This window comes from Castor canadensis, chromosome 8 (assembly GCF_047511655.1).
Source record: "Castor canadensis chromosome 8, mCasCan1.hap1v2, whole genome shotgun sequence".
Lineage (NCBI taxonomy): Eukaryota > Metazoa > Chordata > Mammalia > Rodentia > Castoridae > Castor > Castor canadensis.
In genome coordinates this window covers 26,002,600-26,027,740 of record NC_133393.1, presented here as the reverse complement: position 1 = coordinate 26,027,740, position 25,141 = coordinate 26,002,600, and the positions used below count along the sequence as shown (strand labels likewise).

General features: G+C 46.3%; 1 protein-coding gene across 4 annotated transcripts; it reads right to left on the bottom strand.

The window, feature by feature from the left end:
• Positions 1–689: 689 nt before the first annotated feature.
• On the bottom strand, positions 690–24,514 carry LOC109687297 (tripartite motif-containing protein 26). Of its 4 annotated transcripts, none has more exons than XM_074082625.1 (8): positions 24,408–24,514; positions 10,094–10,580; positions 9,815–9,910; positions 8,313–8,543; positions 4,196–4,218; positions 3,611–3,726; positions 3,346–3,378; positions 690–2,806 (listed from the first exon to the last, which is right to left on the bottom strand). In XM_074082625.1, exons 2-8 carry the CDS (start codon positions 10,529–10,531, stop codon positions 2,124–2,126), a joined length of 1,620 nt encoding a protein of 539 aa, XP_073938726.1. In that variant the 5' UTR covers positions 10,532–10,580; positions 24,408–24,514; the 3' UTR covers positions 690–2,123. The 4 variants fall into 4 exon arrangements, with proteins under 4 accessions (XP_073938726.1, XP_073938727.1, XP_073938728.1 ...); XM_074082626.1 differs by having other exon boundaries at positions 10,094–10,684; positions 24,408–24,475; XM_074082627.1 differs by having other exon boundaries at positions 10,094–10,692; positions 24,408–24,443.
• Positions 24,515–25,141: the final 627 nt, after the last annotated feature.

Below are 25,141 nucleotides of genomic sequence, written 5' to 3'. Positions count from 1 at the left end.
TAGAAATAGTTGACTATGTGCAGGTACAGTTCATAAAAAAACTACAAACTATAAAGATTTAAAAAATAAAAGGGAAATTTATATCCACAAATGGAAATACAAGGAAGAAATATGATCTTTGCCACTGGTACAGTCTTAGGGGTAGTTCTCTCTTCCTTTTTTTTTTTCCCTTGGTGGGACTGGGATTTGAACTCAGGGCTTCACACTTGCGAAGCAGGCACTCTACCACCTGAGTGACACCTCCAGTCCTCTTTTCCTTTCTTAAGATGGCAATTTCAAAATAATCAGGACAAGAAATGGTTAGACAGCTGATGTGTTGGGAGACAGACTGAATTGCTGTGGATGGATTCCTTTGGGACACTTATTTTCCAAAGGAACATGGTGTGCTAGCTGATGAGTCCTTCTGAAGGAATCTGGTCATCACCTGCTCCCAAAGTGTGGGACCTCAGCTCAGCAAACCACTGCAGGAGAGCAAGGTGGAGCCTTGGTGCTGGCTGGTCTGTGTCCATAGGAGGCTCTTCTCTCAGGACTTCCAGAAAGGGCAGCATGTGTGCAAACAGAGGATAGAAAGCAATGCCAGAGTTTAGAGACAAAAGGAAAACCCTGGGCTACTGGCATCAATAGAATGAACCTCTTAGACTGAAGTCTGGTGACATCAGAATTGCAGTAAAAACATAGTCTCTAGGCCATTCATTGAACAAGTCTTTATTGAGCACCTACTCTGCGCCCAGCACTGCACTAGGTGCCATGGAGAACACAAGTATTAAGAGATGGCATCCATTCTCCAGGAGCTTACAAAACTAGAGGCGGGAAATAAGATGCACATGGACTCAGGCAGCATGTGATATACACAACGTGGGCAGCTCCAGGGCAGTGTGGTGCTAAGAGACCACTGAGATGAGTGGTTAGGAACAGTTTCTCTCTGAGAGAGGGAAGGAGTTAACACTTGGATAAGCAGAGGACTGGTGGAGTACTTGCAGTGGGTAAGGGCAAAACTGGGATGTCACTTTGGAGCAGGAAGCTTGAGTTAAAACTGTGGGCACTACAAGTGACTGAACTGGGTTGGGACTTGGAATTGGATCCACAGTGAGGAGGAGATACTTCATGATCTCTCCTGACAGTGAAGTGCTGGCTTGTTATGGACTTCTCTACCTTCCCTCTCCTCACAAGGCCTTGTCTTCCCCTTCCTATTTCCTCTCCTGGAGAGTGAGTGTGGCCACTGAGGAGGGCAGTGGCAGAAGTCTAATGTCCTCCTGGAGGAACTGTCAGAGCTCCCAAAGCCAGGGAGGTTTTGCTCTCTTGGAGAAGTTTTGATCTGGTGTTTTTAGATGCACAGATCAAGATGTTCTGGATTCTTTTAAAAACTCCCTTCACAAGCATCAACTGCAGTGGTAATTTATAGATAGCTGCTGTTACTCCAGAGCCACATGTATCTAGATCCTTCCCCCAAGACCAGAGGGCTCCAGTGAGTCCCATCTCCTTAGCTATGGAAAACTCTCATGCTCAGCCCTGGTTCCACCTGGGTCCCCTCCGTGCTTCATCAGGAGATAATTCCCATGGCACTTCAGGTGGCCAACTTAAATGGCCTGGGAGGCCTCAGCGGATTTTCATTCAGTGGATTTTCAGCATTTTCACATATGTTTAACTCGAGTTGGGGGTAGGAGGTCTGTTTAAAATGTCAGGGAAGATGGGCAACAGAGCAAATTTGGGCAAAGGGAATCTATAAGCGTGTGAGGACAACAAAATGGCCCCAGGTATAATCAATGCTCTTTCCTAAGACCAGTGGCATAGGATGCCATATTGGGACAGAAAATCCTGCCTTGAACCCTTATTCAAAAAAGATAACTGGGGCAAAGGAGGAAGGGAGTCCTTGTGGACTTCAGGAACAGAAGGTCTCCCAGGAAGTCAGTAGATGGGGGGAAAGAGCCCAATTAGGGCACTACAAACAGCACTGAGTGAGGTCTTAGGCCACCTGCCATGGGGAAGCAGGTGGCAATAGAAATAGGGTTCCTCCTCTTCCCTGCTCCAGGTGCTCTAGCCAGACATCCCTCCCCTGTCACAGAGTTCCAGAAGCTAGAGAAGTGAAGCTTCTGTGAGTATGGGGCCCAGGCAGGTGTTGGGGCTCAAGGTCTGAGAAGGAGACGTGTTCCTGGCCACTTGAGCCACAGAAAAGGGACCAGGCGCCGGGTGAAGGTGGCAGTGAAGGTGTAAATGAGTTCCTGCGACTCTGCATTAGTGAAAGTCACGGTGCCCCCTTCATAATCCAGGGCGATGCCCACTCTCCGAGGCCGCAGCGCCGGGAACAGCTGGGCCTCAGGGCTGGTGTTGGCCCAGATACCGGAGGAAGAGAGGCGCAGTGCCCACACTCCATCCTCTGGCCGCAGGGAGAGGTCTCCCTTCCTCTTCACAGAGTCTCTGGCCACCCCCACCATGCAGCTTTCCAGAACTTCCTCCTCCTCTTCCTCCTCCTCTTCCTCTTCATCCCCCAGTGATTCCTCATCCTCATCCGTTTCCCACTCATCGTATCCATCTTCATAGCCGGGTTCCTCTTCCTCCTCCTCTTCTTCCCCCTCTTCCTCCTCCTCCCCCTCCTCTTCATCCTCAGACCAGCCTTCCCTCTCCACCTCTACTTCCCAGTACACCTTGCCCCAGGTGAAGCCCTTGCTGCCTAGCACCCCTGGCTCACAATCAAACTGCTGGGGGTGCAGGGAGGTACTCTGGTACAGGCTGCTGTAGGTCACACACTTCCAGTCCTCCGACAGCTGCAGGTACCCACTGGCTGACTGTGGGTCCAGGGTGACATTTACTGCAGGGACAAGATAACAGTGTCATTGGCAAGCTGGAAAGAGAACATTAGTCTCCATGGGGCTCATGGCAGGGCTGCCACACTGCATAATCCAAGGGATGCTATTCACATCCTGGCCTATAAGTACAGTGTCCTTTGGAGGTACACAGTGAACAACCCAGCAGTTGGGCTGAGGGAGCACAGCAGGGGACTTGGGCAGGGATAGCCTCTGGCCTTAGGTGGCCATTGCTATTTGCTCCAAATACAGGACCACATTGGCAGATAAGAAGGAAAAGGACTGGTGGCAGGACTTGCGAGGATCAAGTAACATAACATGGTGTAGAGAAGGGTCAGACCACCAAGCAGAAGTCTTCTGTAGACTCAAGAGTAAGAGATTGGTCAGAAAATGCAAGGGGGTGAGGCTTCAGGTTTGAAGCTAGGAAATTCTTCCTGCTGCAAAAGAGAAGGGCTACCTGGGAGCAGAGTGGGTCAGTGAGAATTTCCTTAGGGAAGTTTACTTTATTTGGAGTAAATATGGGAACAACCCTTTGTACACTTACCTGTCTTATATTCTAAGTCTCTCAGCAGCTTTCCTGGGGAGGAAAAAAGGACAGCAATGACCTTCAAATCCAGCAAATTTATGGGCCCATTTCTTACTTGGGCGGTATTTTGTGACAAAGCCCTATCCCCGAGACCTCAAGAAGAAAAGAGACAGCAACTAGGAACCCTTCAGAACAGTGAGATTGGAGAATATGACACTGAAAAGCCAGGTACCCTCTCTCAGTCCCATCCTGACTCCTGCCCTGACACTTTCCCCATCTTTACCTTGGAATTGCCTCAGGCCTCGCTGCAGAGAGAGGAGTTTATCTGAAAATTCTCCAGTCTTTCTTTTAACCATGTGAGGGATGGGTTTCCCAATCCAGAACTTCTTCCGTGGATACCTGAGAAAATGACAGACATAACAACCTATTACTTGGCTCTTCTTGCTTTTCTCCCAATATTCATGACAATTGCGAAGGGGGCAGGAAAGGTTTGATATCCACTCAGGAGATAGAAAAAGAGGGGCCCAAGACACTAGCTGAGGCTGAGCCAGGACTTAAGACCATCAGCAGACTCTACCTGTAAGTGCTTTTATCTAGTAAGTCAGGCTTCTCCCCTCCCCACTTTGCTCTGCCTCAAGCAAGGACAGTGGGCCTAGGAGCTGGGGTCATACAAAAAATGTGCTCAGGGGACAGCAGTCTCCATTCTGTAGGGATGTTCTTAAACATCCTTCCCAGAAGGCCAGAGGATGAACCAGGGCTGCAGGCATTTTTGATACCATTCCACTCCCAATTCACCAACATGGACCACAGTCAGGGAAGAAGGGAGGGAACACAGAATGAGGTATGCTGTGAAAGGAAGTTCTTTTACCTGTTGATGATGTCTCTAGTGTCCTGGAAGGAAAGAAAGCACAGCATTAATATGAACCAGTAAGACTGCATTCATGTATGCCCAACACTGTATCAGAGGCAGGGACACAACAGTGAGCAAAAGAAATATGGTCTCTCCCTTAGGGAGCTGACATTCTAGTGGGGCAATGGATAAAACAACAAGAAAACAAACAAAATGATCATAAGGACAGAAGCAACTGGAAGTGGGAGACACAGAGCTAACCTCTCTATGGAGACACTTGGGTCAAGGTTTGAAGAATGAGAAAGTACTGTCGAGGTGAAGACTGGCCATAAGAAATGGGAAAGGCCTTGGAGAAGGAGGCAGGGCCAGATTGCCTAAGCCTGCATATGAGTGGTAGGAGTTTGAATTTTATTTCATGTACAGTGGAAAGCCACCAAAGGATTTCAAGCAGGGGAATGATGTATGTGATCTGCTTTATATGAGGCTGACACTGCTAAGTATCTCCAGGTCTTGTTCTCTCCTTTTTAGTAACAGAACCCCTAGAATTAGAGCTGGGCATGTGGCCATACAGGAAACTACATTTCCCAGGTTCCCTATAACCAGTTCTACTCATGAACGGGTTACAGCCTTGGGACTATGGAATGAGGGGTCTTGTCCTTTAAAAAAAAAAAAAAGCTTCCTAGTCTTTTCTCCTTGGCTGAATTTTGGAAATCATGGTAATGAGCCCGACTTCACCACAAAGCTGAGGACAACATCTCCAGAAGCTGGGAACAATCAAATGGAAGTAACCCAGCTTCCTGGATAACCTCATTCATGAACGTCTCTAGATCCTCTGCCTCTGAACCACTACTGAGACAGAAATAAACTTCTGCACAGAAATTGGTCAAAATCCTAAGTGACCAAGCAGTTGAGATACCCTGAAGAAAATGGAAGAAGGTATGCAATGTGACCATGGTGTAGCCAGTTTGGAAGTGGCTGCTGTGGGCCAGGAAGATGAAGATGTCCTGAAGTAGGGTGGTGGCAATGGAGATAGGAGAGAAGCTGCACATTCCAGGAATGTTTTGAAGACAGACACAAGGGGACATACTGGCCAAGGGTAATCAAGGACAGGCCATGGCTCGAGCAACAGGGAGGAGAGTAGTGCTGTCTGTGTGAGGGGAAGACAGGTAGATGGACAGGGTGAGTGGAAGGTGGTTCTTTTGAGATGCTATGTAGATCTTCTTTTGTGAATCTAAAGCCTCCATAGTACTCTGTATTAATTCATTTTTGCCTTCCTTTCACTCATTTCACAAATCTTTATTAAGTTATTCCCATGTACCAAGCATTGATCTAGAAGCATGGGAGACAGCAGTAAAAAAAAAAAAAAGAGAGACATAAATCCCTACCTGTGCAGAGCTGACATCCTAGCAGTGAGGAGCAGACAATAAACAACATAACAAATATAATGACATATTATGTTAGTCAACAATAAGCACTATGGAAAAAAAGAGAGTAAAGGGGATGGGGAGAGGGCAGGTTGACTTCCTTAGATAAGATCGGGTGTGTTCAAGGTGGTATGGCCATAGACTGACAGGAGGGTGAGATTTGGGAAACAAATAGAATCACCAAATTGTGGCTGCAAGGGATAGTTTCAGAAGGTTCAAGAAGAACTGCAGGGCTTTGCTCCAAGGTAGACAAGAAAAGTCAAGCGATACATCTGCTCCACCCCTAAAAAGTAACTGGCCAGAGATAGGCTGAGTTTATAGCAAATCTTTCTAATCTGTCCTTCAAAACAAGCAAGTCCCAGACAGTTTCAGATGATGGGGTGACAAAACAGGCAGTGTGTGCTGACAACTCAGCTTAAAAAAGGTGGTAAAGAAGAACAAATGAAGGGGGCAGTACCAGGGTGGGTGATGTGGGCCAAGCAGGCACATTTTGTAACATGCAAGTTGCTAGAATGGAAAAGAAAAGAATACAGGAGAGGGGTCATTTAAGGATTAAAGCTTGTAAGCAGCCAAGAGAAGGGGAAAGAAGACTAGAGGTCCATCTGCAGCTGCACACAGGGCCTTAGGAGGGAGACACCTGCCCACGGCTCCTGGAGAACCCTGATCACTCTTTTGGCAAGCAATCAGGGAAAGCAGTAAAGCTAGTACCATGAATCACAGCAATCTCTGGTGTGGGACATTCTGGTTATTAACAGAGTAAACTCAGGAAAACTCTTCCCAACAGTGGGAGAGGCAGAGATGCAGACCTGCCTCCTGTAGGTGGGCCCAGGGCTAGCCTGGGACCAGCCCGGGACCAGCCTCAGGAGGACGTTCATGTCTCTTTGTTGTCATTTTCTTGACACTTCCAGCCCAAGTCTCTCGTTCTTTTCTTTTTTCTTTTTTGTTTGAGACAGGGTCTTGTTATACAGCTCAGGCTAGCCTCAAATTTGCAATGCTCCTGCCTCAGCCTCCCCAGGGCTGGGATTATAGCAAGTGCCACTAGGCCTCTCTTTCCTTTTCTACCCCCTTTATCAAAAAGGCAGAATTCTTTGTTCTGCTTCTCTCTCACTTCTGCTTCCCTCTCAGACTTCAGGACCCTATTTGGGGCCTCTTTCTTAACAGTCTGTGACACCTAAATAATCTCCGGAAAAATACTAACAATAATCACGGAGTTAGTTCTCCAGTTTCCTTGCAGTCAAGTCAAACCTGAACAAACACCAACAAAACTAACCAGTACCAACACGTCATGTACTGGTTTTAAGCAGATACCCCCTTTCTCTCCCTTCTCTCGGTTTCCCCCCACCCCCACATTTCCAGAGGAGCTTCAGTCTAAGAGCTCTGAGTCACAGAAGGCAGTCCCTCTTCCTTCAGACAACTCCCAGGTGATTAGGAAAAGGCCCCTCTAGGCAGACACACTGGTGTCAGCCCCACCAGCATGCTGGGCCATGTGCCTCTCTGCTCCCACACAACTGTACATCCATACACTGCATCCCTGAAGGGGAAGGAGGAGAGGAGAGGGAGCAAGTAACCCAGTCAAAGAGTCTGATGAGAGAAAGTTAGGGCAACCGATGACATCTGAGGAAAAGGAGGGGCCAGGACACATCTTGGACAAAGTGAGAGGAAAGAACAAAAGCCTACGGCCAGGGAGTCAGGACGCCTGGCTTGAGTCCCAACTTTTATACTTGACCTGACCCAAGACTTGAGACATATCCCTCCCATGCTCTGGACCTCAGTAACTTCATGGATAGGGACCGGAGTAGAAGAGTAAAACCCTGCCAGTTTTCTTCCATGCATCTGAATCCATGATGAGAAGGCAGGCAGAGGCCTCCTGCCCACATGGCCTATCTTGGCATACATAAGCGGGGAATACCCTTGCAATATCTTACTCCTGGTATTGATTTGCCTTGCCACTACCCTGGGATCCATTTCTAGAGATAGGTCCAGCTACCGTAAAGTCTGCAAGTGGGGGAGACCATTGGATAGCCCCTGTCCTGGTTCCCCTTTTAAAGGCTGCTCAGCCTTATTCAGGGTGGTGCCTGGTTCAAGCACCAGGATGAAGGCAATATGGTGTCATTTCAAACTGACAACTTGGTCTCAGCATCAAAGTTATTGATCCAGGAAGTATCCTGAGGCAGCTTACCTGCAAGTCTCCCATCTTGTTCCCTGGGGATAATCTCATGGTCCCAGAGAAAACATCCCGATATCCATCTCCCTTGCCCATTTGCTCATCCCTTCCAGACACCATGGCCCTTGACAAGAGCCACCATTCAGCCTTCCCTTGGTCATCCCAGTCACAACACCTTTCTTCATCTCCAGAACCACATAAAGCTTCCACCAAAGTATCTAATATGTTACAAGGAAGGGTCATGGTGATAGTGATGAGGATGGAAGTGGTAATTACCATCTTAAGAACCTTCCCTTCTATTTTTACAGCACTTTTTAATTTTCTAAATACTTTTTTGTATATGATTTATTTTTCGAATTGACACGTCAGTTAACTTACTTGCCCATGCAACCCCTGTAATAAGAGAGAACGGTAAGACTATCAAACTCACGTTTCAGGTAACAAAACTGAGGCCCCAAGAGGATGTGACTCTCACAAGCTGTTATAAAGGAGTGCGCGCTGGGTCCTACCCTGGATCTCCCAGCCCCGGTCTGGCTTGGTCTCTCACCTGCATGAGCTCTGCAGCCGGCTGCCGTGCCTTGCCCTCCAGCTCAGATATGACTACAGCCAGCCGGGCGAGCTCCCCAACGCCCCGGGTCTTGAACTTCTCCCTGCCCTCTGTGAGCAGCTGCTCCAGGGTGGCCAGCTGGTCCAGCAGATGCTGCTCCCGCTTCTTCAGGAACTGATGGCCCTGCTTAAACTCTGCCACGATGTACTGCCTCTGTTCCTGCAGCTTCTTCTGCAGGGGCAGGAAGGGGAAAAGGGTGATGTCTCTGCCTAGGTGTGTAGGATGCCTCCAGGATCCCAGACTGGCTCTTACCCCCGATGACTGCCATTCATGAATTCTACAGCCCTTGAGATGGGAGAAGCCATCAGGTGCCCCTGGTCCACCCTTCTCTTCTCAAAGGAGATTTGATTAGTGAATTGGTTCAGTTCCCTCCACTACTGCTACTGACTGCTGATTGGTCAGCCACTATCTTCTAGGTGACTCAGTGTGTTTTGGGGATGTCAAAGGAACCCCACGCTTCATAAGCCAACACAAAATTTCTATGCTGCCTCTTCCAGGAAGTTTTGCTTGATTAATGCCATCCAAGCCTGATCAACACTCCTTCCAGCACCCTATATTATGTATAAAGGATCCCTGCTGTGCAGGACTGCACCCTGTTTCCTCAGTGAAACTGGACTGTGCGTACTCAGGGACATGTGCTTTCCTGTCTCCAAATCCCCTTGCCAATTCAGAGATCTGGCTGATGCTGGGCTGCAGATGCCCATGCACACTGGGGCCTGGAGGTGTTCCTTAGGCTTGAGCTTTCTCCAGTTTTACCCTCTTTCCCCCTCCCAGGGCCTAGTCCCTTGCTGCTGGGCCTGGCCCCAACATCCCTCCACTGCCCACTTTCCCAGCACACACACTACCCCCAAAAAAACTGGAACCATTTTATCAGTTCTTTTCCTCTTAACTCCATCTCTAATCAAACACATGACATGCTGCCTGTCTTCTACTCACTGCCAACCAAGGGCCTGGGCCTGACTAGACAGGGCATCAGTCAGAGCTAGTGAAGCCTTCCTTAACCTTTCCCTTAGTTCCTACCCTGCAGTCAGCTCCTTCCTTCCAAACCCTCTGGCTGCTCTCCACTCAGGAAGTCGTATCTTTCCCCAACCCCTTCAAAGTGAGAGTAAAGCCAGGCCTTCCTCAGTGCCCTAGCAGAAGAGCCACAGCTGCCACACATGGGCCCTGCAGCTGAGGTGAGAATCACAGGGGAAAGAAGACATCCCAGCTGCCAGCTAAACGACCCACTCACCTGTCAAATAAGAAGCAGACCCAAAGCCTGAGGCATACAGCTAGCTCATATGAACAGAGCTTGAGCTAAAGCCTAGGTCTGCCAGCTACCAGCTGACACCCTTCCTCCCACAAGCCACTCCTAGAAATCCCTCCCAGCTGCCATCTATTTGCCCGGCTCTCCCTGCCCTGCACAGGTGAACCATCTCACGGCTCCCTAACAGCTCACTTACCAGCGCAGCCATGATATCAGCCTCTCCCTTTGCCTGAAAGCCCTGAATTTTGTCTCTGTCTCTCCTTAGGGTGCTCAGGTGGTTCAGGATTTTTTCCTGTGGAAAGACAAGCAGTGAAGACAGATCGATGCTCTGGGCTGGGGCAGGAGGGAGAATTCAGCCTGAGTCCTCAGCCAGTAAGAACCCTTCAGAGGGGCCTTAGCCAGGCCTCCTGAGGTCTGCAGGGCAGAGTTCCCAAGGAAGGTGGCAGGGCTCCCTCCGCAGGTGAGGAGGGCTTACCCTCTGGGGCAGAGCAGCCTTCTCCACAAGGACGGCCGTGTGGGGCCGGTGCTCCCGGGACTCCCGGCACATCACGCACAGCAGCTTCCCATCATCCTCGCAGTAGTAATGCAGTTTCTCCTGATGCCGCTCACACAGCTTCATGTCCTGCTGTTCCTGGGCCACCTCTCCTGGCTGCCTGCCCTTGTCCACCTTCAGGCGTTCGATGTTCTCTACCAGGCTGGCCAGCTGCCATACGGGCCGGATGTTCTCCTTCTTGAAAGGCTTCTTGCACAGTGGGCAGACAGGGCGGTTCCCTGAGATGGGGCGGACATCAGTGGTGCAGCTTCGGCAGAAGACATGGCCACAGTCAATGGTCACAGGGTCCCGCAGGTAATCGAGGCAGATGGAACAGGTCACCTCCTCTTCCAGGCTCCGCAAGGGGGCTGATGTGGCCATGGTGCCCTTAGCTCAGGAGGGTCTCTGTTCACTGGTGGGGCTTCGCCTCCTTGGAGACCAGACATGGAGTCAAGGTCAGGCACACAAAAGGGGCAGGGGTAGCACCCTTGCACAGGGCTGACAGTTCCAGTACTCAGTTGGTACCACCAGCTCCTACAAGACTCACAATGTCAGAGAAAAAGGATCCTTACCAATCTAATCCAGACCCCTCATTTCATAGATGAGAAAACTGAGGCACAGAGAGAATGGTGTGGTAGAGTAAAGAGCAGCGATGCTACTAGCCCAGACCTTGTTATTGGGAGAGCAAGTCCTGCCTCAAGAAGTTGCTCTAATAATCAACTATAACAGAACTATTGATCACTACTGCTGAAAAATGGTTATAATGAACATGTAAATCTACAATGTCTACCATGTACATGGCACTCCCTCAGTACATAAGCTGCACATCCATCCACTGGGGTCCCAACAGAGCAAGAGCCTCCTTTTGTTTGCTTCTCTAGGTTTCAGGTATGAAGGATTAAGAGCACTGAGATTCTTGATCAAAACAAAAAGCATTTAAGAGCCTGCATGCTGATGTCTTCCTGTGGGAGTATTTCCCTGGGCTGTTCTATGACTTTGGCTCAGTTTACTCTCTCTAGGAACTGGATTTTATCTAAACTCAGCCCATTAGCAGAGCACAGCCTGGGCATACTTGATAGATTCTCAGCTCTGACTCGCCTTTGACCCGGCATGGCTGCTCTGCTGGTATCAAGGGTGGACTGTCACAGCTGAGCTCACAAGAGGAGCCAGTATGGGAGGAACCCTTGGCTGACTGAGGCTGCTGGAAGGATGGCCCTTCCAGGGATCACAGAAGATCAAGCCAGATAGGACCCTGGTCAGTCCTGTTAACCTCTGTAGCCCTAACCCAGTTCTGACCAAGGTTACAAGGCTCAGTGCATCTGACCCAATACCTGCTCCTGCCTCTGGCTCTGTAACAACAGAGAAGTCATCTAAATACTCTGGGCCTCAGTTTATCCATCTACAAAACAAAGGGAGTGATACTTACCTTCAAGGGTTTCTTGCTTGCTTGCTTGATTCATTTATTTATTAATTAATTATTTATGGTAGTACTAGAGATTGAACTCAGGATCTCCAGCTTGTTAGACAGGCACTCTACCACTTGAGCCACTCCATCAGCCCCCTTCAAGGGTTTCTAAGCAGGTTATATGAAAGAATTATGTTGAAAGTTCTCAGCATTAAGAGTGGTACACAGAAAGAAATCTAGGTAAAAACCCAGATCTTTGGCTCTCAAACGCAGTGAGTACCCAAATCACAAAGAGAGAGTTCAAACTGAAAGTAGCAGCAAGAGCATAAATGAGGAGAACCAGTCGAAGTGCCATATGTGCTTCACAGTTACAGTAAACAAGGTCCTCTTGGGGTGGGGCATGGGTAGGAGGGTGGCTCTGCTATAGATTCATGGAAGGAAAGAAAGCCATGGCTGGGAAGTCAGCCAACAGGGTACAAAGGTAACTGCAAGGCTGGAATGAGGCAATTGGAACCACAGGCAAATCAGAACTATTATTGGTATGTATAATGAAAGTCCATCACAACAGAGTTCAGTGGCCTTTGTCAATAGTGTCACTAACAGCATAGAAATAAACCCCCTACTATGTAAGACCCAAAGAGAGAACAAAGCAGGAACATAATGTCTATTCCTTGAGGATCTAATGTGATAATATATAAAAAGTTCTTTATAAAGTCAAAGCACTACATAAATGTAAGGGATTATTATACTGTTGAGGGTAAATTCCAATTGGAAGCACTCATGGATTTAGATATGTGTGACTTTAAGAGTGGTAATGAATGTGAAAAAACATGTATGTCAAAGCTCAAATGAAGGGACTGAGAAATTTAACTGACAAATGAAGGTAATATTAAGTCCCTAGAATGTTAGTAAGGCTGGTGGAAACGTTAGGAGTTGCCTTGACCCAATTTCTTGGTTTTACGCTTGAGAAATAAGGGTAGCTCAGCATTCTTTTACTTGTAACATACTGTGAAGGGTTTGAAGAAGGTTCAATCCCAACACACGTGCACATACCCACCAAAAAAAAAAAAAAGAAGAAAAGGAAATGCCACTGGGTGAATTTGCTGGTCTTTGGAGCCCTTTTTCTTTTCCTTTTTTTTAATGGCAGTGGTGGGGTTTGAACTCAAAGGTTCATGCTTGCTAGGCAGGTGCTCCACCACTTGAGTCACTCTGCCAGCCTTGGGATCCCTTTTTCATATCAATTTGTTGAATGGCCTGAAAGTTTAAAAGTTGAGGAACAGAAAGTGTAATCTTTTAAGGATGGGAATTTATCTTGAAATTTATTATAAGAATAAAGGGATTATGGGAGCTCAGTTACAGGTGCTCTTCCACACAAAATATGACACCTTCACCACTCAGCGTCAACCTTAACCCAGGCTCCATACTGGGCTTCAGTGGGTCTTTAGCGCTCTTGAAACTGTATACAAATTACTCCATATGTATTAAATAAAACTGTCAGGAGGAGGCTGGAAGTATGGCTCAAGTGGTTGACTACCTGCCTAGCAAGTGTAAGACTGTAAATTCAAACCCCAGTACCACCAAAAAAATTATGAAGAACATTAGCTAGTAAGAAGAGGAATAACAGAATTATACATTGTTTTGGACTGATGGTGTAGCTCAGTGGTAAACATGTGCTTCATATGCATGGGGTCCTGAGTTTGACCTCAGCAACAAACACCACTACCACCACCCAAAAAAAGAGAGAGAGGAAAGAAAATCACCATTTTGAGCTGGGGATGTAGCTCAAGAGATAAGTGTACTTGCTTAGCAAGTAAAGGCCCTGGGTTCAATCTCCACTACTGAAAAAAAATAAAACACCTGACAACAACAACAAAAAAACATTTTAAAATTGCCGTTATAACACAAAGATCATCAAAAGATGCTAAAACCACTAGGTGAAAGGTTTTGGGGAACAAGATAGTTCCCCTGGTGCCAAAGTACCACCCAATGGATTACTTCCTAATGTACCTTGATGAGAAAGAAGTCCAGTGGTCACCTTAACCAAGTGACCAAAGCCAGCATCAATAACAGACAGGCAAGCAGGCACACGTTTCCTGATGAAGCCTCAATATGAATTACACAGCATCACCTGTGAAATTTTCTTGCCAAAAATGTTTGACTTGAATGAAACCAATCAAGCTTTTAGAACTCACTTCAAGTTTATAGATAATATGAGGGATGTTGTTACCACAAAAAAAGTGCTGATAAAGGAGTTAAACCACATCATGAGGAAGCAATCAGATAAATCCAGAATGTAGGACATTCCATAAGACAACTGGTCTGGTCTTTTAAAAAGTTATTGACATAAAAGAGAAATAACAACTGAATGCAAAACATAATTCTTGACCGGATCCTGGTTTTAAAAAATTATAAAAATAGTTTTGGGATTATTAACAGATACATCAAAATACATTGGGAAATTATTTTCTTAATGACGTTTATTAAGACTAAGTATGAGAATGTCTGTATTTTTAGCAGTGGATACTGCAATAGTTAGAACTTTATGACTACAACCTACTTTGAAATGGTTCAAAAAGAAAGAGAAACATTTTGTAGGGTAAGGGACTATAGTTTTGTACCATATCTTTTTTTTTTGAAAACTTTTTGACAGTACTGGACTTTGAACTTAGGACTTTGTGCTTGCTAGACAGGCGCTCTTACTACTTGAGCCACTCCACCAGCCCTTTTTTTTGTGATGGGTTTTTTCAAGGGAGGGGCTCACAAACCCAGGGCTGGCTTTGAACCATGATTCTCCTGTTCTCTGCCTCCTGAGCATCTAGGATAACAGGCATGAGCTACTAGCACCTGCTCTACCATGTTCTAAAAATGGTTTAAATTGTTTAAATCACTGCCATACATAAGAGTGCTTGAAATCTTGTAGATGCTCCAATAAACATGTACTGAACAAATGAATGGATTCAGAGGAAATGAAAACAATGCTAATTATATAGCCATTTGTATTTGAGAGCCTATCCTCTCATGGATGTTTTAGCATGTATATTGAGAAAAGGAGTATGGCTAAGACTCGAAGTATAAATCCAGCACTTGAACAACCCAGGTTTAACTTTAGGCTCTGCAACCCAATAACCAGATAACTAACAACTTCCTGACAATGGCATCTGTCATATATATATAACTGAAATTTGAACTCAGGGCTTCACACTCACAAAGCAGACATTCTACTGCTTGAGCCACACCTCCAGTCCTTTTTGCTTTGGTTATTTTGGAGATGGGGGTCTTCTGAACTATTTGCCTGGGCTGGCCTCAAACCACAATCCTCTGATAACAGCGTCCCAAGTAGCTAGGATTAAATGCCAGTACCGAGCTGATATCTGCAATTTATGAATCTTAGGGTAACTTCATGCTTGGAATACTTTCCTGAGAAGACTGAGGCTCAGTGGGGTTAAGCAACTTGCCCCAGGGCACATGGGTAGGAAGCAATGCCTAGTGCCAACACCTCAGCCCAATCCATCACACTCCCTTTCCTACCCAAGTACCCTGTAAAATGGGGTCTAATACCAGTTCCTTTGGTAGGATGCTCTTGTGAGGTCATCTGCATGGAAGGCTCTGTAAGCTGGGTAGTGCTGGCAAAAGAAAAGAGGCATAAGTTCTGCTGATACTAACTGAAAGCACCCTAGCCTCTCCTATCACAATCTGTACCATACGGCATTCCTGTTGGATAGCACTTTTTCCTTTTTCGTGATGGAAGGAGGACTCTCAAGATTTCAGTATTGGAGAAAATGCAGTTGAGTATGAGAGACGTGGGCAAACTGCATCCAAACCTTTCCCCACACTCTATCAGGTGCAATGCAAAATTCAACTTCTCCAAAAACTCTTTTTGTTTGTTTCTGTTTTATGAGATGGGTTCTTGCTATAACCCAGGCTGGCTTTGAACTCTAGCTCCTCGTACCTCAACCTCCCAAGTGCTAGGATTACAGACATGCACCACCACACACAGCTTCCAAAAATTCTCCCCACACTTACAATGTTCCCCTATGATTTCCCCCTTTTATCATTTTTGCCTTCAGCATATTCTCTCTGATTATCTCCACAGGTTTCTACAAGAAGGGGTAAAAGTACTTCTCTCCCCTCCATTCCTGGCTTTTGTACAGACAGAAGCTATAGAAGGCAGAGCATGGTCCACCTCCACTCCCTTTCACTCAAATGAGAATTCTGAACACTGAGGAAGCCACTTCTTGAATTATACTGTACCTAAGGTCAAATACCACCGCCCCATGAAGCAGTTTGTCCCTTCAATAAGCCAGAAGCTGGGCTGGAGGTGTGGCTCAAGGGGTAGTAAGCACCTGCCTAGCGAGTACAAGTCCCTTGGTTCAAGCTCCAGTACTGAGGAAAAAAAAAAAAAAAAGGGCAGAAGCTAGTTGCATTTCTGCAAAACCATGAAAATGCTCGGAAAGACAAGGCCTGAGGTGTTCTGTGAACTACGGACATGTGTATCTTTTACTGACTTCCCCTCTCCCAGTAATGCACCTCTCTCCTACAAAGTCGAGGGACTGCATAAATACCTAACCCGTATTTGTTCACAGACTGGCAGGTGACACTGTAATTCCTGGCAGTACATTTCAGCATGTGGATGCTGGGCACCAATTCTTGGCTGTGAGAATCACTGCAAACTGCAAAAACTAGCTGAGGAAAGTTACTATGAACGTCCACACTTTGTATGCAGACACTCACACTCCCTGCATCCAACCCTGCTCTGGCCCAATTCCACAGGGAAAGGGTCCACGGTCTGGCTCCACATTTCAATAGCAACCAAATTCTCCTATGCGTGCTGAACAACTCCTCCATGTTCTGTGGCTTTTTCTGCAGCACATCTAGTGCCTCCATCCCTGCTTCTTGCTGCCTTGGACTCTGACATGCCTCAGAAAGGTATGGTAAAAGACACTGAGTTCTAGATGTTAACTCTGAGGCCCAGAAAAGAAAGTGTGAAGGTGTGTGTTTGCACCCAGGTTTCCAGGCTAGAGGCTCAAGGTTCTTTTGATTTCCCCAGGCTGCTTCTCAAGCATGCACCTTGGCCTCTAAATAACAGCCATTTTTCCTGTCATGCCAGGACTCCAACCCCTGTGAAAACCCCATTTAAGGATGCTTGGGACCCCAGATTAAGGCCATTTCTTAATCTGAAATAAGTAAATCCTCCTAGAGGTAAAATTCTGAGAGACACCTCTCATGAACCTAGAGAGGACAGAATTCAAAGCAAAAAAGCAAGTGATCTGGATATGCAAACTAGAGGAATGGCTATACCCTGCTTACGAGGTTAAAGGCTGGGGCTCCTTAATCTTATAACCCTGGCCATGGCTGAGGACTGGCCACCAGGCTGTCCCAAGAGATCCTAGTAACTGTACAGTGCACTTCTGTGGTCCCATTTGAGTTTCACTTTCTCTCACAGGCCAAGCAACAATGGTGCTCTGAAGGCAGAACAGGCCACATGCACCACCAGGGCTAGGCTCCAGACATGCTCTGTAATGTTCTGAACAGTGGAAATTCCCACAGTGTTCAGAGACAGCCACCACAGGAGGTGGGTGAGACAAGGCTTTAAAGTGGTCTTGTCCTGCCACTGACCTGCTGCGCAGTCCAGCCTTGGGAAAAAACTGAGAGCTCTCAGTTTTTGCTGAGTGTTTATGCCTGAACATCCACCAAATGTTGAATCATGAACCAAGTTCTCTCTTGCCTACAATAGTCCCAAGAATTGTCTGGTGCTCAGCACCAGCAAATGTAAGAAGGAATTCTTTATCATCTGACAGAAAGGTTCAAAACCCTGACAACACATGAGAATCACCTGGGATGGCTTCACACATAGCCAGACCAACAGAATCAGAGTCTCTGAAGGTGGATCCAGGCTTTGGTATTTCAAATCAAACAAAAACTCTCCAGGTGACTCTAATGTCTAGGCAGGACAACAAACCACTTGTGAAGGTCAGAGCCTTGCCTTGGTTTGCCGGATAGCAGAGATGGTAAGAGAAGCCTCTCTCCACTAGATTTTGGTGCCTGAAAAATGAAACTTCCCTCACCCCTACGGAGTGATGTAGATGAGAGTCTCACAGGCAGAGAGATACAGCTGTCAGGAGGGAGAGTGTGGCAGCAGGTTGAGAAACTGACTGGACTGGTCAGAGGTGGAGGAAGATGTGGAGGGATAAACTATCAGGGCTTGAAATAGGAGGAAAAAAGTATGCAAGACTGGGGGGCCCTGATAAAAACTCTGGACTTTATCCTAACAGCCCTGTGAAGCCACTGAGGGTTTGAAACAGGAGGGTGTCAATTCATTCAACAATTAAAAGGTATTTATTGGGTAGCTATTATGTGCCAGGTACTAAGGTCACAGCAGGAATAAAACTGGAAAAGTCTGGGACGGAGGGTGATTCAAGTAGTAAAGCATCTGCCTAACAAGCATGAGGCCATGGTTTAAACCCCAGTACTGCCAAAAAATTTTAAAAAATTTTTAAAATAGGTTAAATAATGACAAAGTTTCTGCCATTCCACAGATAACCGAGTATCCTTCAGAGCTTTGATGGATCCAACAGTGGGGATTATCAAACCCTCAAGGGTTTCTCGATGTACTTAGACCTCCCCACAAGCCCGGATATAAAATGGCAGTATGATCACAACAACCCTGGTTAAAACCCCTAAATGGCTTTCTAGTGCCCAGGGATAAAGTCAAAACTCCTTTCCTTCCTTTCCTCTGGGAGTCCCCAGATAATGTAGGCCTGACCCTGTCTCCCTGCTCATTTCCTGCCATTCCTCCCCTCCAATTCCATCTCAACCCACAGCCAAACCAAACCCCTCTCCAGGCCCTAAAAAAAGTGCTAAGCTCTTCCCCAGCCAACCTCTCTGAAAACGCTGTTCCTTCCACCTAGGACACCATCCTTTTTCCACTTAGCAAATTTCTCTTTCAGCTTGAGTTCTCAGCTGAACACCATCTCCTCTGGTTACTCTTTCCTAACTTGTCAAACTGGGGGACACTGTGCTCCCCTCATACAACCTTGAAAGGACCCCACGTTGCACCCTGTATGTCTCTGCAATTCCAAGTCCTAATGTAATAATATGAAAATTGGCCAAGGAAGCCAAGACATACAGCATGGGCAGAGCATGTCTGGAGCAAAGGTGCTTCTCAAGTGTCTGCTGAAGGAATGCGAGCAATTGTAGCTCCCATTCTCTCTCTCCAGCAATTACTAGCTACAGACAACAAAGAACAGAAGAACACACCATCATCAGGTCATGGTATCTAAGGTTGGCTCCAAGAAGGTAGAAAAACAAGTACAGAAAAGGCTATGTCTGACAAAAATAGTTGTGGTGGCATAAACTATATTGGTGGTGAACACTCCATCCCTTTTCTTGAGTCTTTGCCGTAAGTATGCATTCACACCATATTGATTTTCAGTCTCCTATCCAAGTACTAACCAGGCCGGACCCTACTTAGCTTCCTAGATGAGAAAAGATCGGGCACATTCAGGGAATTTCAGTCTGATTTTCAGTCTCAAATGAGTAGAATCATATTGCATGGTATTTTTTGTTTGTTTGTTCATTTTGTTTTTACTATTAACATCATGTTGATGACATTCATTCATATGATTGATTTTGTTCACTTTCATTGCTGCTCTATGACTCCAATTCTTTATGCCATGGCCATCTGGGTTATTTCCAGTTTGGGACCATTACAAACACTGCTCCCATGAGTCTGCACATACAGGCAAATGGAGGTATCCTCAACTTGACTAGAACAGGCCAAACTGCTTCCAAAGTGACTGCAGGCAAGGAGTGCTCTCACCAGCAGGCAAGGAGTGCTTGAGTTGCTCCCCAGCCTTGCCAACACCTGGTAATTCTCACCAATCTGATGAATGGAAATAGAATCCCATTGTGTATACATGTTTAACACTAAAAAAAGAAGAAACAAACAAAGGAAAAAAAACCAAAGTGAGAGAGGCCTGGTTACAGAATCCTGCAGCAGTGGAGGATACTGCACTCGATGATCCAACTAGTAAGTTACAGTGAGTGTTTTGTGGGGGAGAGGAAAAGGGCTTCCATTTTTCCTTCCTTTGCCCAATTCCTTTCAGAATTCCCTCTGAGCTTTCCCTCAGCTCCAGTGTGAAGCAAAGGAATCAGTTTTAAGCCCATTAATGACCTCCCCCATCACCCCACTTTGCTTCAGGGGAAAATAGGACTCCATTACAGGCAATCACAAGGAGAGCTAGATGGGAAGGTGGGGAGGGAATTCTTCTAGTTTCTTAAGAACTTGCAAAAGGTGAGGTAGGGGCTGGTGCAGTGGCTCAAGGAGTAAGAGCACCTGCCTAGCAAGCATGAGGCCCTGAATTCAAACCCCAGTACTGCCACAAAAAAAAAAAAAAGAGGTAAGGTAGTTTGGCTCGAAGCTATTACAGCAATCTTGCTAACCAGTTTAGTCTCTGAGAATGAAGCCAACCTAGGGAGATGAAGTGAAAGAAAGCAGGTCCCGATGGCAGCTTTTCAAACTGTGTCAGTATCTGCCTGAAGCTAGGCCTACCCTTGAACTTTTCAGTCCTGTGAGTCAGTAAACTCTCTGCCCAAACAGCTTGAACTCGTCTGTTAACCTGTGAAAAAAGGATCTTGATACAGCAGAGAAGTTACTGAATCTTATTAGGCTGAAATACACAAATAGCTTGTTCAGAAGCATCAGCCAACTGAGGTAGACAGAGGTTTTGCAAGTGGCATTTCTCTCCCTGGTCCTCACAGATATGACACAACTTGCTAGGACATGACAGACCTCCAACCTGCTCTCAGCCACCATGGTCCCTCCCCACAGCTCTTAGAACTTCTAAGAAAACACAGCAGAATCTTCTTCCACCTTCAGCTGTCATTCTAACCCAAAGTCTGCAGCAAAGAGTCCTATGTCAAGGCTCAAACACCTGGATTTTCAGCCAGCCTCAGCTACTCTGCTGTGTAGCCCAGGGCTAGATTCTTGACCTTTCTGGGTCTCAAAACACCATGAAGAAACAAAGGTGGGGAGAATATAAAGGCCATTCACAGAACAAACTAAAAGTAGTGTTTGGCAGGTACACCACAATATTCAATGTGCAACATAAAGTTACTGCTGTTATCAAAAGCAACCAAAGTAGAATATACTTAGCTGAAATCTTTGGGTCAGAAATCCCTGATGTTGTGGTGCCAATTTTTGACAATTTGGCTATCAGGCAGGAAAAGACCAGCATATCAAATTTAGTGTTAAGATGGCAAGTGAAGCCAGAAAACTCAACATGAATGGTTTAGTGAGATAGATATTCTAACTACTCATATCCAGGCAAGAGTCATCTAAGCCAGCAGCCAAGGAGTTACGATTTTTCATCAATGTTGAGCTACCCATGCAATCGCGTCTCAGTGTCTCTGAAATGTGATCAATGGCCCATGAGAATTTAACTGGAAAAATATTTTTTTCACATGAAACATAAACTAAAGGCACATGGAGTATCTGATGGCACTTCAGACTTGGTGAGGTGTGGCCTATCTCCTAAGAGTGTTGCCAAGATTATCTTTCTAACACATTGATCTCATGCTGTTATTCTTGCTGTTATTCTCCTGCTTCAAAACTCTTAGCTGAGGTCAAAACTGTACAGCAGGGCACACAAGCCCCCTCACACAATGTGGCCTCACCCTGCCTAATGCTCCACAGCTAGGTGTAAAGGGAAGACAGCCCCCTCACCTTCCCACTCTCCTCACCTGACTCTCAGGCCCAGCTTAGCCTTGAAGGCCTGAACAGGACTGGTCTCCTTATCTGTGAGGTCCTTCCTGTGTCCCTCCTTCAGTTTGCCCCTGTAGTTCTGAACACCGTATATTTATGATAGCACTATCGCACTGCTTCATAATTGATAAATATGTATCCTGGTGGTACTGGGGTTTGAACTCAGGGTCTCACACTTGTTATGCAGGCACTCTACCATTTGAGCCGCTCCACCAGCTCTGTTTTGTGTTGGGTATTTTTGAGATAGGGTCTCTTGAACAATCTGCCTGGGCCTGGCTTCAAACCACAATCCCCCTGACCTCTGCCTCCTGAGTAGCTAGGATTATAGGCGTGAGCTACCAGTACCTGGCTCCATAATAGGTATTTTTACCTGTCTTCTAACCCAACCAGCATGTAAGCCAAAGGTCATGCCTCATTGACTTTTACTTCTTTTTTTTTATTTCGAGTATCTGGCCCAAAGTAAAAGTCTGTTGTTAGGTAACTGTTGTTGAAATTAATGTCATCCTCTCAATCAGAACCACTCTACTGTCTCCCCTTCCCTCTCTCCCCACCTTTACCACATTCCCCTTTCCCACTTCACAGACTTGACTCAGCATCAGGTTCTGAGGGTTAGATATTCTTTGCTACAATCACCCAGGTCTCCCTGGGCCTCCTTACACACACACACACACACACACACACACACAAATTTTGCGGGGAATGTCAATAATCCATTTCTACCAAGTTGGCAAGTTCTATTTCATCCTAGATTCCAGCCAAATTAAGCCTCATTTTCCAAAAATAACTTCTTCCCATTTTCCATGTATTTTCTATTCTCATCCTGGGGATCTAAGTTTGAAGTTACCTGAAGAAGTCTCAATTCAGAAGCTATACCTGAAGTTTGCAGTGTCTTCTGTGACGTCTGACCCAGTCTAAGTACTGCCCATTATTCTCCTGTACAAGTGACTATCTCAGAAGTCTCCCACTGCTCTTGGACCTCAATTTCCTTACTTTTTAACAAGAAAATTTTTTGTCAAGTTCATCAGCCGGTCTGAAGCTCAGGAGAGGTCAGTCACATAAGTAAAAATGTTTCTGCTATTGCAAAAAACCACAATTAAAATAGGACCACAGGAGCCAACTTGAAAGAACTCCCAATGGCTAAAACTGCAACAATTTGAGCAAGAAAATAATCTACTACAGAATTATAACCTAAAGTATAAAATATCTATGAAGCCATACTGATACAAACAAATGACTGGATAATTAGGGGAGATGAGACAAATCTCCCATGAAGAAGAATCTCGTGAAATCAAATATGGAGATACTTGTCCTCAGGGGCAGAGAAACATAACTCCCCACTCTTAGGCATGGAATGAACACAGTAACTTCCAAAGAATCCAGTATGCAAAGAGAGAAAAACATAGTGTGTAACTTCACAGTAGAGAAATCTGACAAACACTCTGAGCCAGGTGATCAAGATCAACATCAAGTCATAAATCACAAGAATGGCATGATACCCTAGATAGGATGTGATGAATGTGGCAATCTACTTCTGTGGTTTCCTTTGGATGATCTGTAAGCCCAGTCTCAGGAGGAAAACATGAGACAAATCCTGATAGAGGGGCACTCTACAATATAAACATCAACTTGCTACAGTTTGGATGTTAAATATCCCCCAAAAGCACATGTGGTAAAGGTTCACTCCTCACCTTGGTACTATTGGGAGGCAGTGGAAAGTTTAAGAGGTAGAGATTAGTGGGAGGTACTTAAGTCACTGGGAGAGTGCCTTAGAAGAGGACTGTGGGACCCCAGTCAATTCCTTTCTCTCTCTTTAACTTCCTGGGCATATGAGGTGAGTGGTTTTGTTCTGCTATGTGCTTCCCACCATGCTAAGCTGCCTGCCCACAGGCCCAAATGAACAAAGGTCAATCAGTACTGGACTGAAACCTCCAAAACTGTGAGCCAAAGTAAACTTTTTCTTTTTGTAAGTTAATTATCTCAGGTATTTATTGCAATGAAGGAAAGGTGACTAACACACTAATATTCTTCAAAACAGTCAAGGTCATCAAAATAAAGTCAGAGAAATTGCCACAGCCAAGAGGAACGTAAAGAGACATGATAATTAAATGCAATGTGGTAACCTGGGTGGGATCATGCAGGAAAAGTACTTAGGGAAAAAGGAAATTCAAATACACTGTGGGCTTTGGCAGTAATAATGAACCACTGTTGGTTCATTAATTGCAATAAATGTACCAGATCGTTGTAAAATGTCAAAGGAAGAAACAGGTTTGAGCTATATGGGAACTTTGAACTATTTTCTCAATTTTTCTGTAAATCTAAAATCATTCTAAAAAATAAAGTATATTAAAAATAGAAATTTTGGGAACATTAAAGAAAACCTGTTTTTAGAAATGGTGTTTTCTCTTTTTTAACTTGGAGGAAAATATGCTAGGGATTATGACTTCAGCTAACAGTTAAACAGTAGGTTCAGGCATGCATGAACAATTGTCATTCTTCTCTCTTTTGAAACACACACAAATGGTGGTGGTGTCAAAATCTGGAATCTACTGGGAATTTTTAAGAGTCTTCCTCCCATTTACTTCACAAAGTTAAATTTATGCACTTTTTTTTCCCTAAGGCTAAATAGCCAGAAAATGTGGAGGAAAACCAAACAGGTCCAAGTGTAGGTGCCCAAATCGGCTTACTCTGATAAAAATAAGAAAAAATAAAAATGAGAAAAAAGGAAAGGGAACCTGACTTTGGTCGTGCAGCGGGATTGGCCATCTATTCACAACGCTCCAAACCACCAGACCGTCATCCGGGTCCCGCTTACTTCTGGCTCTGGGGACTACGGGGGATCGGAGTCTGAGCTGGACACAGAAAGCGACGAAGACTCACGAGTGAGGGGCGAATGGAGGGCAAAGCAAGCAGCACGGATCCGGCTGGTCAGGAGGACGCAGCGAACTTGCCCCCTCCCCGACCCGCCCCGCCCCGCGGCCTGGCCCGGTTCTGCCCCGGGGCCTGACGGCCTCATTCGCTCGCCCCAACCGTGGGGTGCGTATGAGAGACTGCTGTTTCGCTACCTTTTTCTCGTCAATACCCCCACTCACCAGTCCCGAGCTCCGGGCCGCGAACCCAGCGCCCGAGCCGCTGCTCTCCCGCGCCGGTCTGTTCCGGGTCTCGTTTCTCCACGAGCAACCAGCGCGACAGCGCGTCCCCGCCCCGTAATCTCCCGGCTCCCCGGAGCCCTCCGCCGAGATTTCTCTCGGGCCAGCCCTGGGATTGGCCCCTGCCGAACTCCGTCCTCCAATGGAAACTTTAGTCTCCTCTACGTCACTGATCACTGGGCAAATCCCCAGGCAGCTGCGGGGGGTGGGGCAGCAGGGCCAGAGAAAAGAAACTGGAATCTGAAGGGGCGGCGGCGGACCCCGGCCGCAGCAGGAGTTTGGCGCATAATGTTGGTGCCCACTTAACGGGCTTTAAGGGAGCCACTTCTGAGGCCTAATTAGGTCCCTGTGTAGAACGGGGGTTCAAGAATCCCCTCCCCACCTTCCGGGACTCGACTTCCGGATTCCCACGCTCTGGATCAGGGTCGTTGGTACTTGGAGGCGAAGTGGCGCTTGCCAGACGCTCAACATTAAATGGCTCTCTGCCCCCAAAGTGGCTTGAATTTGCTCTAGGACAAGACAGGATAATAGGAAGCAAATAGTATCAAGGGGCCTGTTGACAAAAACTAACTACCATTTCCTATGGCAGGCGCCTATGATGCGTAAGGTGCTTTACGAAAAAAATTCTGTAGCGGGCATTGTCCCCATTCGACAGACGAGAAAACTGAGGCTCGGTA